Source organism: Astyanax mexicanus, chromosome 22, assembly GCF_023375975.1.
Source record: "Astyanax mexicanus isolate ESR-SI-001 chromosome 22, AstMex3_surface, whole genome shotgun sequence".
Classification (NCBI taxonomy): domain Eukaryota; kingdom Metazoa; phylum Chordata; class Actinopteri; order Characiformes; family Acestrorhamphidae; genus Astyanax; species Astyanax mexicanus.
Genome location: NC_064429.1, coordinates 8872329 through 8891533, shown reverse-complemented (window position 1 = coordinate 8891533; position 19205 = coordinate 8872329). Strand labels below are relative to the sequence as shown.

Below are 19205 nucleotides of genomic sequence, written 5' to 3'. Positions count from 1 at the left end.
GTTGATTCTGCATTTTACCGAGACCTAAAATAAACACTAGGGAAGCACGGTTTGACAAGGCAACTTAACTCGACAGAACACCAGTCAAAGCGGCGCCGCTATCATCATATTTTATGATATAAATGATATCAAACTACATGAATGTGATTCGGGATTCGAACCAGCGAATTGTTGGAAGTTGGTTATGTATGCCTTTTTTTATTCAGGTGGAAATAATGTGTAAAATAATAAAAAATGAATCATGTCAGTGCAAAGCTTAGAGAAAACAGCTAGCGTTGCCAGTTAAAAAGAAAATCCTCAGAAAAACAAGTTGATCAGAGAGACGTTAGGGTGTCTACGTCAACCAGTGACTACATGGCCCCGCCCTCCTCAACTCAGATCCGCCCACAGGCAGAGATTACAGCTTCTGTTTACAGCAGCTACTTAGCGTTAGCAATCTTGTGTAAGTAACTGTAGGTTTAAATAGGATCTCCGGTTGATTCTGCATTTTACAGAGACCTAAAATAAAACACTAGGGAAGCACAGAACACCAGTCAAAGCGGCGCCGCTATCATTGTATTTTATGATATAAATGATATCAAACTACATGATCGGGATTCGAACCAGCGAATAAGTTGATTATGTATGCCTCTTTTTTTTATTCAGGTGGAAATAATGTGTAAAATAAAAAATAATGAATCATGTCATTGCAAAGCTTAGAGAAAACAGCTAGCTTTGCCAGTTAGTCACTAGCCTACATGCAATTCGCCATTTTGGACTTCATAATAAAGTACCCAAAGCCAGATCGTATTAATTTTAAATATAAAATTAGAGTGAAAGGATATGTTTAGTAGGTAAAACTGTACTATTGAATAGTCTATAGTTTCCTGTTGGGAGGAGTGAGATTACCTGTGTAATTGTTCCACTTTTTCCCACTGTAATTTCATGATAACACATAATTTTGATATAAATGTTAAAGAAGAAAGAAAAAAAAGAAAGAATAAAATGTTTTTTGGAATTATTTTATTTATTTTATTAACAGGGACATCCTGAGCTTAATTCGGGCAAGTATAAAAATGTCACATATACTGTATTTCTTCATTTATAGGGGGAAAAACGAACTGAAATCTCCTCTTCATGTCCATAATAATCCATGGTAACATGCTGTACAGTGAAACGACAAACAAAAATCTCACAGCTTATAGCATTTCCTTCATCATCCATTACATTCATCCCATACAAAATACATTCAGACTCACCCTCACTTCCTGCTTCAGTTCTGCATCTAATTACTAAATTACTGATCTGCAGTCTGTGTCAAAAAATAGAAGCAAAACCTCTTATCTCTCTGCTCATCTCTCCACTTACAAATACAGTACTAAACTAAACTAAATACAAAAATATATATATGTGTGTGCACAAGCTCAAAAAGCATAATTAAAAGAAATGAAATAAAAACAAAACCAGAGCAATAATTTTAACAGGAGATGTTAAACAGCAACAGTCTTATTATTATTATTTTTTAATGCAAGTTTATGGAAATAGATTATATTCTTGTTCACACTTTATTCTGGGTGTTTACTAAGAAAAAAAGGGATACATAAAGATACAAGGTTTTGTACCAAATCTAACACACTGGATACACTGGAGGTGCATGTAATTTTTAGCTGAATGTTTTTTAAGCAGGAGTTTCTAATATTGTTGTGAAAAAATATATAAAACATATATAATAAAATCATAAATTGGCTTAATGCTGTGCCTTAGGGTTCAAGATGGAATACATTGGATAAGGTGGGCCCGGTTTCTTGTGGTTTAACATTGTAAAATGTGAGTCAATATATTGAGTTTTAAGTTAATATAGTTTTTCAGAGGAGATTCAAATAGGAGAACAACTTGCAATTGGCCACCTTAAATACCTTTTCTCATGATTGGATACACCTGGCTATGAAGTTCAAAGCTCAATGAGGTTACCAAACCAATTTTGTGCTTCAGTAAGTCAGTAAAAAGTAGTTAGGAGTATTCAAATCAATAAAATGATAAGGGTGCCCATACTTTTGCACCGGTCAAATTTTGGTTTAATGCATATTGCACATTTTCTGTTAGTACAATAAACCTCATTTCAATCCTGAAATATTACTGTGTCCATCAGTTATTAGATATATCAAACTGAAATGGCTGTTGCAAACACCCAAATATTTACAACTAAAAATGATTAAGATTAATAGGGGTGCCCAAACTTTTTCATATGACTGTAGTTAGTGGGTTAGCTGTGAGTCTAGTGGAAACCTTCATGCATTTATTGGACGCAAAACAGCAATTACCTCCCTGAAAAGGGTGCCAGGCCAGCACACAGGCTGCAAAATACAACCTAGAGGGCAATTTTGAAAAGCCACTTCGCCTACCATGGTAGGACAGAGTGGACAAGGTGGACTGGGGACTGGGAAAGACAGCGCTGATAGTTACGTCCCCAATTGCTGTGGAGATCTGCGCAGGCGCAGCAGCCATTCAGAGCTGAAACGTTTTATGTCTAGTTTTACGTTCATTATTGAGCCAAACATTACAAACTGTTATCAGTTATTTAAAATATGTTTCTAAAATGGTAATCTGATGTTTGGTTTCCATCATTTTGGTCTCTCCTCAATCAAACAGAAAGGAGGCTGGAAAATTGTAACTGCCTGATCATTGCACAGATGGATGATGAGTGAACTGACATGCCTATAAAGACTTATAAAGCACCATCATTTCAAATTGTATTAGTTTGTTGATTACAATTTGACTAAACTCAGTTGATATAAATCCATGTCCAATTAAATCCAATAAAATAAACAACTTAAAGTGATCTGATAAGTGAAGAAGAAATGATTAACCAGGTTTGTTCACAAACTCTGCTGAACTCCTGCCATAAAGCAGTTATAAAACACAGGGGATCAACACCAGCAGATGATGGACATGTCTCTCTAAACCATCACTGATTGGTGGAAACTTCACACTAGACCTCGAGCAGTTTGGACTGTGTGTCTCTCCACTCTTCCTCCAGACTCTGCTCCCTTGATTTACTTTAAATGAAATGTAAAATGTACTGATGATCAGTGATTTGGTGGTTTGGAGAGTCATGTCTGTCATCTGCTGGTGTTGATCCACTGTGTTTTATTATCAAGTCTAAAGTCAGTGCAGTTTTGTTTTCCCACAAAATCTTACAGCTTCTCTCTGCTGATGACAACTTTTATGGAGATGTGGATTTCATTTTCCAGCAGGACTTGGCACACTGCCCACACTGCAGTTACCAAAAGTACCAAAAGGGTCTTGTATAATATTCAAATTTTCTGAGACACTGATTAAAAGAAATAAAATAAATGCTTAAAATTGATCACTCTGTGTGTAATACATCTTTATCATATATGAGTTTCACATTTTCAACTGATTTACTGAAATAAAGGAACCTTTTTTTAATGATATTGAGATTTTTTTTGATGCACCTGTAGTTTAAATGCTCTCCTAACTTTGTAGTTCTGCAAAAAAATAAAAATAAAAAATAATAAAATCAAAGAAGTTTTTCCTCAGACATTTGATAAAAAGGCTTCAGCTGTTTGAAAAACAGTCTCAGCTATCTCCACTAAAACTGGGCTTCAGACTTAACAGCCTTTAATTAAACAAGCTTTTTAGACTAAGCCTTGGACTAATAGAGTTTTCTATTAGTATATTACTTATATTACAGTTTTCTGGTCAAATAAAACGAAAATATGGTTCCATTTCCCCTCAAAGGCTTGGTTTAGATATCACACAGTTACCCAAATAATGACATAACATGGAAAGCAAGTTGAATACAGCATATATATATATATACATACAGGGGTTGGACAATGAAACTGAAACACCTGGCTTTAGACCACAATAATTTATTGTGGTGACGGACAGTTCTGGTGAAAGAAACAGGAGAGTTGAGGTGCACATTGAATTCTGCCGTGATTTGATCAGCCGTGGTTTTATGTTTTTTTTGGATACAATCCGGGTTAGCACCCGAACATCCCTTTCAGACAGCTTCCTCTTACAGCGTCCACAGTTAATCCTGTTGGATGTGGTTGGTCCTTCTTGGTGGTATGCTGACATTACCCTGGATACCATGGCTCTTGATGCATCACAAAGACTTCCTGTCTTGGTCACAGATGCTCCAGCAAGACGTGCACCAACAATTTGTCCTCTTTTGAACTCTGGTATGTCACCCATAATGTTATAGTGTGCATTGTGTTCAATATTTAGAGTAGAACTGTGCTCTTACCCTGCTAATTGAACCTTCACACTCTTCACGCTCTTACTGGTGCAATATGAAATTAATGAAGATTGAACACCAGGCTGCTCCAATTTAGTCATGATGAAACCTCCCACACTAAAATGAAGACAGGTGTTTCAGTTGCATTGTCCAACCCCTGTATATATAATATAAAGTAGATTTCAGCATTGAACATTGGCTCCACCAGTGTACTTTAAATAAAAATAATCAATAATCTATTATAATCAATTAAATCATTTACCACTGGTCTAGGCTGGTTCACAGTGTCTTGTCCACGTGTCTGGAGGCGTGGGCAGTCTTTTGTAATCTGTGGGGGAACGAGGTTGACGTGCTGATCTTTGGGCTTGAGTTTCCAGTCAGTGAGTCACTCCACTGAACTGGAAAGAGGCTGAAAGTTCAATTCCAGATTCTGCTTTCAAACCGGTCCGTTTACACTGGTCTCCAACAATGTGAATCCAGTTTATTCAAGAAACAAACCAAACAAAAAAAAGTGAAGCGAAAAAAAGAAAAGAAAAAGAAAGTGTGGTAGAGTTCTATGGTATCAGCAGCATTTGTATTCTTATAAAGGTTCTTATATATATATATTTTTTTTCTTATACAGAATATAAACTCCTATTATTTATCTATACCTTTCTTTGCTCTCTTACTATAAAAAAACAGCGTATTCACAATTAGCTTCTTCGTGCTGTAAAACATAAGAAAGTCAGTTTTTCACTTTTTACAGAACAGACTGGCCAAAAACTTGGCAAAAACAGCTGTAAAACCCAGTTAAACTGCACTTAATGAGTTTAAATCACTGTTCATCTCTATGTTTAGTGTGATTAGATCAGTCTCTGTGGTGGATGTTTGTTGGTCTTGGTTTAAACTTTGAAGAAATCAGATCAGATTACATGTGTTTGAGTGTAAAAGAAGAAGCTGATGGTTTGCATTAAGAGTATTCTAAGACAGGGATGTGGGGACTGTGGGCTAAACCCCAAAATTAATCTAATTAATGAATTAATTTGTATGAAAAAATATTTTGACTTCTAAAATGCTTTATTCTTTAAGATGAATCCATTTTACCTGGGTTGTTCCTGCAGTTCCTTTATTGCGACTCAGATCTGAAGTCCAAATCCAGTATGAATCTGTAGTCTGTGATGTTTTTACTGTCTAATTACTGCAGAATAAGTTTAATCTAGTATGAATCTGTAGCCTGTAGTATTTTTACTCTCTAATAACTGCAGAATAAATTTAATCCAGTATGAATCTGTAGTCTGTGATGTTTTTACTGTCTAATAACTGCAGAATAATTTTAATCCAGTATGAATCTGTAGTCTGTGATGTTTTTACTCTCTAAGAAATGCAGATTAAGTTTAACCCAGTATGAATCTGTAGTCTGTGCTGTTTTTACTGTCTAATAACTGCAGATTAAGTTTAACCCAGTATGAATCTGTAGTCTGTGCTGTTTTTACTCTCTAATAACTGCAGATTAGGTTTAACCCAGTATGAATCTGTAGTCTGTGCTGTTTTTACTCTCTAATAACAGCAGATTAAGTTTAATCCAGTATGAATCTGTAGTCTGTGCTGTTTTTACTATTTAATAACTGCAGAATAAGTTTAATCCAGTATGAATCTGCTGTGTTGATTTTCGTTTGTTCTGAAAGTAATACTTGTAAAGTCATTTTCATCCACTATGAATCTGTTGTGTTTGTACTTTTAACATTGTGGCGATTATTATTATCCAGTATGAATCTGTAGTATGTGATGTTTTTACCATTTGTCTAATAACTAGACAATACAATCCACTATGAATCGGCTGTTCACATTTTTTTTATTAGATTATTACTTATTATTGTGGCACTATAATCTCTGTGGCTGTTACAGCCCGACAAAAAAAGTTATATCCATCCAGTATGAATCAGCAGAGTGTAAAGCTGTTTGACGGTCAGTAATAATTGTAAAATTATATCCAGCCAGTATGAATCTGCAGTGCGTATAGCTAATGCTAGTTGCAGAGTGATATCCAGAATGAATCTGCTCTTTTCATTATATCCCTCTAACAGCAATACTTTTTAGACTACTCATTTCTACCCAGTATGAATCTGCTGATCGTTTATGTGTTACTGTCTGTCAGTATTAATTGTCGAGTGATTTTAATCCAGTGTGAATCTGCTGTGTTCGATTTTTTCAGTCTGACAGTGATCATTTATCGATTAAAATCCACTGTGTTGATTTCTGATATTAATACTTGTGGAGGGATTTTCAAGCATTTCCAGTATGAATTAGAAGTCTGTTTGGGTCTTACATTGTGTCTATAATAATTTTGTGTGTATTGTTTTACCATCTGACTATAATTGCAGGGCAATATGAATCCAGTATGAATCTGCAGTGTTGATTTTTAGGGCTAACCGGTTCTCTTGTAAAGTGATTTCCATCCAGTATGAATTTGATGTGTACTTTGCCGTGTGTATAGTTGCTAGTCCGTTAATCCAATAATAGCAATAATATCTAGACTACTAATTTCTACCCAGTATGAATCTGCAATACGTTTAATGTTTTTCAGTAATCCAGTATAAATCCGTGGTGTGCTTATTTGTTGCAGTCATTGCAGTAATAACTTTTACAGTTATTGATATCCATATCCAGTATGAATCATTATCATTATCAGCTCTCTGCTCATTTTTATCAGTTGGACAGTAAAACTCTAAAGTGATATTTATTCTGTTTTACTCTGTAGTGTCTGCAGTGTGTTTTTTACATACCAAAAGCATTATTTTAATACTAATTTAAATCCAGTATGAATTTTTTGAGCTTTTGAGCTATAATTTGGAAATTAGGGAAGGTGGGGAAAGATTATTAAAAAACCTCCACTGGTAAAATGGATCCAGCTCTAATAGAACTTCTTCTTCTATCTAGAACAATCTGTGTGGGTTTCATGGGGGCTGTTTCTGTTTTTTCTACCCAGAAAACAGTGAAACAGACGGGTGCATGTCCTCAGCTTTCTCTTATTGGTTAACACACACACACACACACACACACATACACACACACACACACAGAGGTTAACACATTGAAAGTGCTTCAATTCCAAACACCATGTTGACCGCAGAGTCGCACACGATTGTCTTCCTTTAGTCGGTACATGATGTTTCCATTACAGACTGTCCATTTTTCTGTTTCTGTGTATAAAAGATCTGACGAGGAACAAAACGCTGGAAACGAGAAAGCAAAGGAAGTCTAAAAAGCAGAAGAGCTGGTTCCTTCAAGACCCTGTAGGTCCTCTTTTTCTTTAAAAATAAAGACGCAAACTGAGTCAGGGCATTTCACCAGTAAACAAGTTATCAACAAAAAGCGAGAACAAACGAACAAAAGCAAAACAACAGAGGCAAGCGAAGTGCGAAACGAGCGAAAGATGGTACCAAATACAGGGGTTGGACAATGAAACTGAAACACCTGGTTTTAGATCACAATAATTGATTGTGGTGACGGACAGTTCTGGTGGAAACAGGAGAGTTGAGGTGCACATTGAATTCTGCCGTGATTTGATCAGCCGTGGTTTTATGTTTTTTGGATACAATCCGGGTTAGCACCCGAACATCCCTTTCAGACAGCTTCCTCTTACAGCGTCCACAGTTAATCCTGTTGGATGTGGTTGGTCCTTCTTGGTGGTATGCTGACATTACCCTGGATACCGTGGCTCTTGATGCATCACAAAGACTTGCTGTCTTGGTCACAGATGCTCCAGCAAGACGTGCACCAACAATTTGTCCTCTGAACTTTTGAACTCTGGTATGTCTCCCATAATGTTGTGTGCATTGTGTACAATATTTTGAGTAAAACTGTGCTCTTACCCTGCTAATTGAACCTTCACACTCTGCTCTTACTGGTGCAATGTGCAATTAATGAAGATTGGCCACCAGGCTGCTCCAATTTAGCCATGAAACTAAATCTCCCACACTAAAATGTCGAAGTGTTTCAGTTTCATTGTTCAACCCCTGTACAGTACCTGTATTCTGAGAGGCGCTGGTAAATCTCAACACACTGCACTGGTGAAATCAGGTTTTGAAAGTAAGCCAGATAACGTAAGATATCTAGATATCTAATAAAACAGGGATGAGTCAACGAGAGACAGTATCATCTGGGCCTGTAGTCTTCAGGAACCCCCGACAGGTTCCTTCGTCTGAGCGCGACGTCTACGGTCCGTATGAGGCCGTCGATGGTGTCCCTCATTTCGGGGGTGTACGGGTCGTACTCCAGCTTGCGGAGGCCAGAGCGCTTGAAGTTGCCGTCCTTCTGCCCCACGACGCACAGCAGCCGGTCCTCAGACACCTCCAGACCCAGGAACAGCACCATGTTCTTCAGCTGCGGGAACAGCTCCCGCTTCAGCTCCTCAAAGTGCACCACGTGCACTCGCTTACCAAACCTCAGCCAGTCCAGCGTGTGGGACGCCCACCACGGAGCGTAGTTCCTCACAAACTCCGGCCACTCTGAGGAAGAGGAGGAGGAGAGGAAGAGAGGAGGAGGAGAGGAAGAGGAGGAGAGGAAGAGCAGAGAGTCAGATGTGTTCCTTGGTTTGAACACTTCCATTAATGCCCAAAAGCAAAGCTAAACTAAAGACGTTTATTTTATTTACTGAATAAATGATGAAGTATATTGTGCAAAAATCATAGTGGATACCTATAAACTCAATAATACTACCACATACTCATGTTACTCTATACTATCCTATACTACTTTTTACCCCCTATACCACCCTATACTACCCTACATTCCCTATACTCTCTATAATACTCTACATTCCCTATACTACCTTACACTTCCTATACTCTCTATACTACCCTACATTCCCTATACTCTCTATAATACTCTACATTCCCTATACTACCTTACAATCCCTATACTCTCTATACTACCCTACATTCCCTATACTCTCTATAATACTCTACATTCCCTATACTACCTTACACTTCCTATACTCTCTATACTACCCTACATTCCCTATACTCTCTATAATACTCTACATTCCCTATACTACCTTACAATCCCTATACTCTCTATACTACCCTACATTCCCTATACTCTCTATAATACTCTACATTCCCTATACTACCTTACAATCCCTATACTCTCTATACTACCCTACATTCCCTATACTCTCTATAATACTCTACATTCCCTATACTACCTTACACTTCCTATACTCTCTATAATACTGTACATTCCCTTTGCTTTCTATACTACCCTACACCCCCTTTACTCTCCTATAGAACACCCTATACTCTCTTCTAGGACTCTCGTATAATACTCTTTTAATACTCTCTATACTTTCCTACAATCCCTATACTCTCTATACTACCCTACACTCACTATACTCTCTATATTACCCTATAGTTCCTATACTGCCTTATACTACCATACACTTCCTATCCCAGCCTAAACTACCCTACACTCCCTAAAGTCTTTTTAAGGACTCTCGTATAGGATACTTACTATAATACCCTAAACTGCCTATACCACTCTATACTAACCTCTCATATAGGTTACTCTCTATACTTTCCTACACTCCCTATACTCTCTATAATACCCTCCACTCCCTATACCACTCTATACTAACCTACACTCCCTATACTCTCTATACTACCTAACACGTTCTATGATTTCTATACTACCTTACACTCCCTTAACTCTTCTATAGGACTCCCTATAGACTCTTATAGGACTCTTGTACAGGTTACTCTCAATACTTTCCTACACTCCATATACTCTCTATAATACCCTCCACTTCCTATACCACCCTATACTACCCTACACTCCCTATATTCTCTATAATACCTTACACTCCCTATGCTCTCTATACTACCCTGCACTCCCTATACCACCCCATACTACCCTATACTCCCTATATTATCATACGCTTCAAACACTCTCTCATATTATTCTATTCTACCCTATACTGCCCTAAATAAATCATAGTAAACACTGAATAATTTATAGTGGATAATGAATTAATCTCATGTATATGCTATTATATGAGTTAAACATATCATTTCTGTTGTTTTTTACAGTGTTTGAATGTGATGTTTTTTAGCTAACAGCCGTTAGATGAACTTTGCACAGTACTTTATGTGTAAAAGGGCTTCTAAGGCATCGTGTACAGGGTAATTCCGCCGTTCTGTGCTAATACCGTAAGTGTCTGCATTCAGGCAGAGCTGTGACTTTTCACACCATCACACTGCAACAGCATATCTCTCTATTCTCAACACAAAAGCACGTTTATTCTCTACTAGCCATCAACAAACACCTCAACTAGCTTCTGCTCATAACAGTTTTCTTAGAAAAACATATTTAAATCAGGGCTTTCAAGGTTAAAGCGTTAACACATGCGTTTCATTTGAATCTGAATCATTTTTTAGTTTGTTGTTAATTATGCCATCAAGTTTGACCCCAACTTCTGAAAAAAAAAAACGAATAGACCTCTTCAGTTTCTGAATCAGTTTCTCTGATTTTGCTATTTATAGGTTTATATTTGAGTAAAATGAACATTGTTGTTTTGTTCTATAAACTACAGACAACATTTCTACCAAATTCCAAATAAAATTATTGTCATTTAGAGCATTTATTGCAGAAAATGAGAAATGGCTGGAATAATAAAAAAGATGCAGAGCTTTCAGACCTCAAATAATGCAAAGAAAAAAATCGAATTCATATTCATAAAGTTTTAAGAGTTCAGAAATAAAAATTTGGTGGAATATCCCTGGTTTTTAATCACAGTTCTTTTTTTCATGCATCTTGGCATCATGTTCTCCTCCACCAGTCTTACACACTGCTTTTGAATCAAATTCAAGCAGTTCAGTTTGGTGGTTTGATGGCTTGTGATCATCCATCTCCCTTTTGATTATATTCCAGAGCTTTTCTCTTTGGTAAAACATTAACAAATGAACAAAAGCTGTCTCTGCTGCTCCATGCTGTTGACACACTAAAAGCACAGTATGTGCTGCGTTCACTGCTCACAGCTGTGTTACTCTGAGCTGCACATCTCATTAAAAACACTGTGTTTTTAAAGCACTGCGGCAAATTTTCATTATTCTATGTTAAAGCAGCTTCACACTGCACAAATATACAGATATACACACTGACCAATCAGAGTAGACGATGTGCTCGCATGGTTTATTGGAGCGCATTTTGTTGTGTTTAGGTTTTTAATGCCTGTGTGAAACCACACCAAACAAAGGGAGAAAACGCTTCAAATAAGCGAACTCATCAACTGATCCGGATCACAGGAACCTACAAAAACTACAGGTGTGAAAACGCTCTTTTATACTCAGCTAATTCTAAAGTTCTAAACCAGAAAAAAAAAAGTTACAACCAAGCTTTGATGTTTAAAAAAAAGTAAAAAAAAAAAGTAAAATAAAAGTTTCCTCTATTCAATTTATCGTGCATTCTATATTCTCTATTCTAGCGCCTCACCTTACGGCTTTTTATCTCCTCTCAAATATATAGTAGTACATACTAGTATTTTAATTTTAGACACCACTAATTTAATATAAATATATTAGAATTTTACAATATCTTACACTCATTCTTTTATTTATATTTAAATACCCACTAAAAAACTTTGCGTCTTAAGAAGAATAAGTCTGTTTATTCGCAGTTAATCACAGAATATTGTTGTGATAAATCAGATAATTTTTTTTTTAATTGATTGAAAAAAATAAAAAATAAAATAAAAAGTAGAAACAGGAAAATAGGGCAGCTTAATAAACAGCATTACGAGAAGTTTTCTTTACAGAATGTCTTCAGAACAGAAGAAGAAAGGAGCAGTTACTTAAACTGGTACTCTTACAAACATTACACCTTACACAACTCCAGTGTGAGAACTAGACTGAAACTCGCTTTTCATCATCAGAAATACAGGTGTGAGGTAATAGTGGAAGTCATTCTTTCTTTCTGACACTTACATAGAAGAAACAAGTCTTTTTAGCAGAAAGGGAACCAGTGATTGGTGTCTCACATGTGTGGGTTAATTGAGTTTATGCATCTATAGAGAGATTTTGCACAATAATAATAATAAAAAAATATATATTGCTTTATTATTAAAAAGGCTATTTTTTAAAATATAAAAGCATCTGGATAACAATCTGTGATTTTAAAGGAAAATATATATATATATATACACAGACTCCACATAGTCTGCTTCCTGGTGCCGATTGCTACACTATGCAGAGTCTACCTATGTATATATATGTCTATATCATTATCAGTACAGTAATGGCGGCGCTCAGAGCTGAAGCTAAAGCTAGTGTTATGGGATGTAAACAGTAGTTTTTTAATAAGCTTCTTTTTCTGCACTTTTTAAGTTATTGGTGTGTGTGTGTGTGTGTGTGTGTGAGTGTAACTGTGGAAGCTGTTTCAATTCTGTGCTTTTTTTTTTGTTCAGCATTTATCCTGCTTATCTGTGACTGTCGGTAAGTGTTGACATGCAGCCCCAGCTCCCTTTTATTAGAACAGTTTTCACCTGAAACTTAAAACTAAGCAGATTTTCTGACCGATATACCTGAAATAACAGCCTGTAACTAATACATAAATATTACATAAAAATTGGCTATATCTCTGCTGACGTGTGTAATTTTGTTGTTTTTTCTACTTGTTTCTAAATATTTGCTTCTGATTTTATTGCCTTTTACGCTGTAGCACTTAGGGATTTCTTTGAAATGTAAAGTGCATTACAAATAAAATGTATATTATTATTAATATTATTATTATTATTATTATTATTATTAATTGTTTAAAAATATAACAAAAAAAAGATGCAGAGACATCAGATGTCAAATAATGCACAAAAAAAAATAAAAGGTTCATATTCATGAAGAGTATTAAGAGTTCACAAATCAATATTTGGTGGAATAACCCTGGTTTAGTTTTTAATCACAATTTTTTTCATGCATCTTGGCATCATGTTCTCCTCCACCAGTCTTACACACTGCTTTTGGATAACTTTATGCTGCTTTACTCCTGGTGCAAAAATTCAAGCAGTTCAGTTTGGTGGTTTGATGGCTTTTCATCCATCTTCCTCTTGATTATATTTACTATATTCACTTGTTCCTAAATATTTGCTTCTGATTTTATTGCCTTTTAAGTGCCTTTGAAGCACTTTGAGATTTATTTGAAATGTAAAGTGCATTACAAATAAAATGTATATTATTATTATTAATTATTTAAGATGACAATCATTTTTCACAAAAGATAAGACTTCACATCCATATGCGACCCACAGTGGCATGCGACAGTTTAAACATCCCCTTTTACTTCAATCCCCTCTTACTACTGTTAGCAATGTGCACATTTCCTCAGTGCGTAATGGAGTAATCATCTTCATCAATTTGTTGGTGGAGGTGAAGCTGAGGTCGGCATGACCTCTGGGAACCTTTGAGTGAATGGTATTTAGGATTATTAGAAAGACAAATCAATTTAAAAGCTTTAAAAATGATGTATGCAGAAATTAGAACAGTTTCAGTTTTAAAATGATGAAACCTTTTGAACTTTTATAAGCTACAATTGTGTTTAAATGCTTTATATGAACACACACATTCATTTAGGGCTCACCCGGTAGCGCCCTGTAGTCTAAAAAACTCCTGAACCATCCTGAACAAAAAATGTAAAAATTAACTATATTTACAGCTCTGGAAAAAAATAAGAGAGCACTTCAGTTTCTGATTCAGTTTCTCTGATTTTGCTATTTATAGGTATTATATGAGGTATAGTTATAAGAGCTATTATTATTTACTAATAAAGAAAACATGATGGAGCACTGGTGAACCTTCCCAGGAGTGACCGGCCGACCAACCCGAAATTACTCCAAAAGGGCATGAACAACTCGTCCAGGAGGAAAGATCCAAAAGAACCCAGAACAACTTTAAGATTAAGATGCTGTAGATTATCTTAAACTGGTGGTTTAAGATGTGAAAGACTGGTTATCAGGTATCAGTAAAGCTTGATTGATTGCAGTTGTTGCCGCCAAGAGTGTAGAACAACCAAGTTATTTAAGGATTTAGAGGAAAACTCTTTTTCACACAGGGCTAGATTGGTTTTGGATATTTTTTTCCCTTTAATAAAGGAAAAAAATAAATATGACATAAAAGCAAAAACAATTCACTTACAATTAACTTTTCATGCCACTGAACACATTTACTGATATTGTCTATAATATAACATTAGACTGCACTAATGTACAAAGAGATCAGAATGATCTGATCTCTAAAAATAAAAAAAATATAGACAATACTCAGACTTTAAACATACTTTAAACATACTTTAAACATACTTTAGTTTTTTTTTTTTTTTTTTTTTTTTAAATACTGTGCGTCATACATCAGCAGAAACTGCATATTCAAGCTTATTATTACCCTCGCTGTGGGTTGAGGGAAGTATGATGATTCAGGGATATCGGTTTACGTAATGGTAACTAGGACATCTGTAAGTTTCCATTACTTAAGCTGCATTAACCTCATATCTCCAGTGAACTCTTAGCACAGAAACTCTTCAGATACTGAAGTTGCCATGGCTACTCAACTAAAACCAATTCCACAAAAAAAGAACACTGTGTAAAATATAGGATTTATTCACAACAGAACATATAGAACACATATCAGATGTTGAAATTGAAACAATTTACTCTTTAATAAAAACATAACTAACTAATAAACTAATAATAATAATAATTCCTGGATATAAAAAGAGCATTTTTATTTTGCATTTTTTTTTTGCAGCATACCCATGTGTGTGTGTATGTGTGTGTAACAAGCGTGAACTTCTGGTTATACCAGCAAAACCATCTTTTCAACACAACTTCTCTATAAGTATCGACTCTCTCTCTCTCTCACCGACAAAGGTTGCTAGGAACCTGGGTGTTCTGGTTGATGACCAAATCTCCTTCACTTCTCCTTCATGCACCATGTGGCCTCAGTTGCTCGGTCCTGCCGCTTTGCGCTCTATAACATCCGAAAAATTAGACCGTTCCTGACGCAACAGGCCACCCAACTCCTGGTGCAAGCGGTCGTCATCTCACGCCTCGACTACTGCAATGCCCTGCTAACTGGCCTCCCGGCCTGTGTAGTAAAACCACTCCAGATGATCCAGAACGCAGCAGCACGTCTGGTCTTCAACCAGCCAAAACGGGCACATGTCACCCCGCTGCTCATTGAGCTCCATTGGCTACCAGTTGATGCTCGCATCAAATTCAAAACTCTTACAATCGCCTACAAGGTGATGTCAGAACAGGCTCCTTCCTACCTGCACTCAATCCTGAAGGCTTACGCTACCTCCCGGCCGCTGCGCTCCTCCAATGAACGTCACCTCGCTTTGCCAAACACTCACACAAAGCAATCCAGACTGTTCTCATACAGAGTTCCCCAATGGTGGAACAAACTACCTTCTACTACCAGATCAGGAGAATCTCTCGCTATCTTTAAGAAACTCCTGAAGACAGAGCTCTTCAAAGAGCACTTACTCTCCTAACACCTCTAACACACTAACTACTTCTAACCTCATTTCCTTCTTCCCCTCCTTCACTCCTCTATCCTATTATTCCCCTTTGTCCTCCTTTTATCCCTATCCAAAGATGTTTTTCCTTTAAACTTATTTTACATTGTACTTGACTATTGTAAGTCACTTTGGACAAAAGCGTCTGCCAAATGTAATGTAATGTAATGTAATGTAAGCGTGAGTGTACGCAAGCTAAGGTAGCACAGAGCTCTTGACACTCCTGCATGGCTAAGTTATGATTGCGTGGCTGACTGTTGACTGTTGTCAGGGTTTTATTCAGTCAGTGGCGCACCTGTGTTTCTCACCACCAAGATACAGTAGAAACACACCAGATATTTACTAGAACACACACCTCACTTCCAGACCACCACATCCATCAGTGTTCAGATTTATTCCTAAACTCCTAAACTGACACTATTTTAACGGCACAGGAGCAAGGTGTGAAACTAGACTGTTGATGGGTGTAAGATAGCAATGGGCAACGCGACGCACCTTGCGCAGGGTGTATAACAGTGCTTAATATCTTTAAAGATTCTCTAAAACACTTTTTATACCCAATCATGTGCTTCAGCTGCAAACTGCTCCAATTGCTGCTGTTTTTTATTAGTACTGCTTAATTTTTTTTAGCATTTCGTTGCCTTTTTAAAACTTTTTCAGACCATCAAGGTCTAAATGAGTTCATTTTTCTCATTAAAAAGGGTAAAATTTGTGTTTATTCACGTTTATTCACACTTTTATGCACAGCATGCCAACTTTTGTGGAACTGGAGTTGTATAGTTGGAGTGGAAAGGGGGAAATCCTGAATTTTGCAATCACTGTTTTTTTGCTCTTCCCACGTGAGAAGCAGGGAAGATGGGAAAAACAAGCTGCTTCTCGTTTTTGTTTTTCTCGAAATGAAGACTCTTTAAGTTTCAGTCTCTTAAAAAAGAAGTTATTGATTGATTTGAGATGACAGATTATTAATGACTCTCACAGACTCTCACCTTTACCCTTCCAGTGTGCCTGGGAAGCGAAGCCAATATGGCCGCCGTATTTGCGGTTGAATTCGGCCATGAGGGCTTTGTAGGGGTTGCGGATCATGAGGATGCTGGAGTCGAAAGCCTCTATCTCCTTCTTGCCGCTCTCGTGGGTCTTTATGCAGATGGAGCGTCCACTACGCCAGTGATCACGCTCTCCTTTAAAGCCTAAACGAACACAAAAAATATGTACAGGGGTTGGACAATAAAACTGAAACACCTGGTTTTAGAGCACAATAATTGATTGTGGTGACGGACAGTTCTGGTGGAAACAGGAGAGTTGAGGTGCACATTGAATTCTGTGTGATTTGATCAGCTGTGGTTTTATGTTTTTTTGGATACAATCCAGGTTAGCACTCAAACATCCCTTTCAGACAGCTTCCTCTTACAGCGTCCACAGTTAATCCTGTTGGATGTGGTTGGTCCTTCTTGGTGGTATGCTGACATTACCCTGGATACCGTGGCTCTTGATGCATCACAAAGACTTGCTGTCTTGGTCACAGATGCTCCAGCAAGACGTGCACCAACAATTTGTCCTCTTTTGAACTCTGGTACATCACCCATAATGTTGTGTGCATTGTGTGCAATATTTTGAGCAGAACTGTGCTCTTACCCTGCTAATTGAACCTTCACACTCTGCTCTTACTGGTGCAATAATGTGCAATTAATGAAGATTGGCCACCAGGCTGCTCCAATTTAGCCTTTAAATCTCCCACACTAAAATGAAGACAGGTGTTTCAGTTTCATTGTCCAACCCCTGTAGAATAGTAATGCGTAATTTCCAGACTAAGGTACAACAGGACGATACTTATCCACATATGGCTGCCTTCTCAAATAATAATCTCAAACAATCCAACACTTTCTTCTGGGTGCAATGTTACCATATACAGCTCTGGAAAAAAATAAGAGACCAAAAATGATGAGTTTCTTTGATTTTTCCAAATTGAAAACCTCTGGAATATAATCAAGAGGAAGATGGATGATCACAAGCCATCAAACCACCAAACTGAACTGCTTGAATTTTGCACCAGGAGTAAAGCAGCATAAAGTTATCCAAAAGCAGTGTGTAAGACTGGTGGAGGAGAACATGATGCCAAGATGCATTAAAACTCATTTTCTGCAAATAAATGCTCTAAAATACAATATTTTTATTTGGAATTTGGGAGAAATGTTGTCTGTAGTTTATAGAATAAAAAAACAATGTTCATTTTACTCAAACATAAACCTATAAACAGCTAAATCAGAGAAACTGATCTCTTCATTTTTTCTAGAGCTGTATTATTACTTTTTTTTGGTAACTCGAAACCTAGTGAGAAGGTTTATTTTTATTTATTCTGAGGAAATCATTCGATTTGCCATGTTGGATAATAATAAAATAAAAAAACAACACTGAGAAATGCTGTGTAGACCTACTGTACCTTTGTTGTATAATGATCCATCAAAGTAGTAGCTTCCTGTGTAGTATCCAGTGGCCAGCTCTATGAGGTGTCGAGCCCAAGTGTTTCCAGCACCGGGGAAACTGGCCAAAGCCGTCAGCTGTTTTGAGCGCGTGGGCAGGAATCGACGATCCATACATCGATTATCTGGAGAGAGAAATAAGCAGAATTAAGGGTTGCAGGATGAAGAACAAACTTTACAAATTTTACAAACCAAAAAAGCACTTTAAAGACCCTCAAACCTTCTGAAATAATGTTTTTCAGACTAATGACTACTAACAGAAAACGTGTTAGAGCTTGGGTAGCAATAAAACATAAAAAAGGCTGTTAAACATGGTGGTGGTAGTATGAAGGTGTCGATACTTTGCTATATCAGGGCCTGGCCGATGTGTGATTCATTACAGAACTATAAATTCTGATGAGAAATTAAAGATTTTTCTGATCTGAAGCTCAAGCATTGTTGGGTTATGCAGCATGAATAGAAAAAAATAAAAAAGGAAGTTTTTTTTAGATAAGAATCAAACACCAGATATACAAAGAGATTTCAGAGGAAAGCAGGAAGTATTGGTAAATGGAAAAAATAGTACATTTCTTAGAATACAGGACAGTGATGTTAACTGTAGTCCTCTCGAAGAAAACTGATGTAAGTTCTAATCTATTAAAAGGAATCTGACACTATCCTATAGGCACTATTCTAATAGGGTGGGCAGAACCAATCAGAATCAAAGTTTTGTCTTGCCTAGCTTTACCTCGTCTAGCACAGCTTTACCCAGCCTAGCACAGCTTTGCCTTGCCTAGCTTTGGCTAGCCTAGCACTGCTTTACCTACCATAGCACAGCTTTACCCAGCCTAGCACAGCTTTACCTACCTTACTACAGTTTTGCCTTGCCTAGCTTTACCTAGCCTAGTACAGCTTTACCTACACAAGCACAGTTTTGCCTTGCCAAGCTTTGCCTAGCCTAGCAC

General features: G+C 36.9%; 1 protein-coding gene across 2 annotated transcripts in view; it reads right to left on the bottom strand.

Moving 5' to 3' along the window:
- Positions 1 to 6882: 6882 nt before the first annotated feature.
- wscd2 (WSC domain containing 2) overlaps positions 6883 to 19205 on the bottom strand; it is a 117488-nt gene continuing 105165 nt past the window's right edge. For both annotated transcript variants that reach the window (XM_049470212.1, XM_022666243.2), the window contains 3 exons: positions 18222 to 18386; positions 16771 to 16971; positions 6883 to 8733 (listed from right to left, as the gene is read on the bottom strand). In XM_049470212.1, the coding sequence (XP_049326169.1) occupies positions 8381 to 8733; positions 16771 to 16971; positions 18222 to 18386 (719 nt within the window). In that variant the 3' untranslated portion in view covers positions 6883 to 8380. The remainder of the gene's footprint in view (positions 8734 to 16770; positions 16972 to 18221; positions 18387 to 19205) is intronic.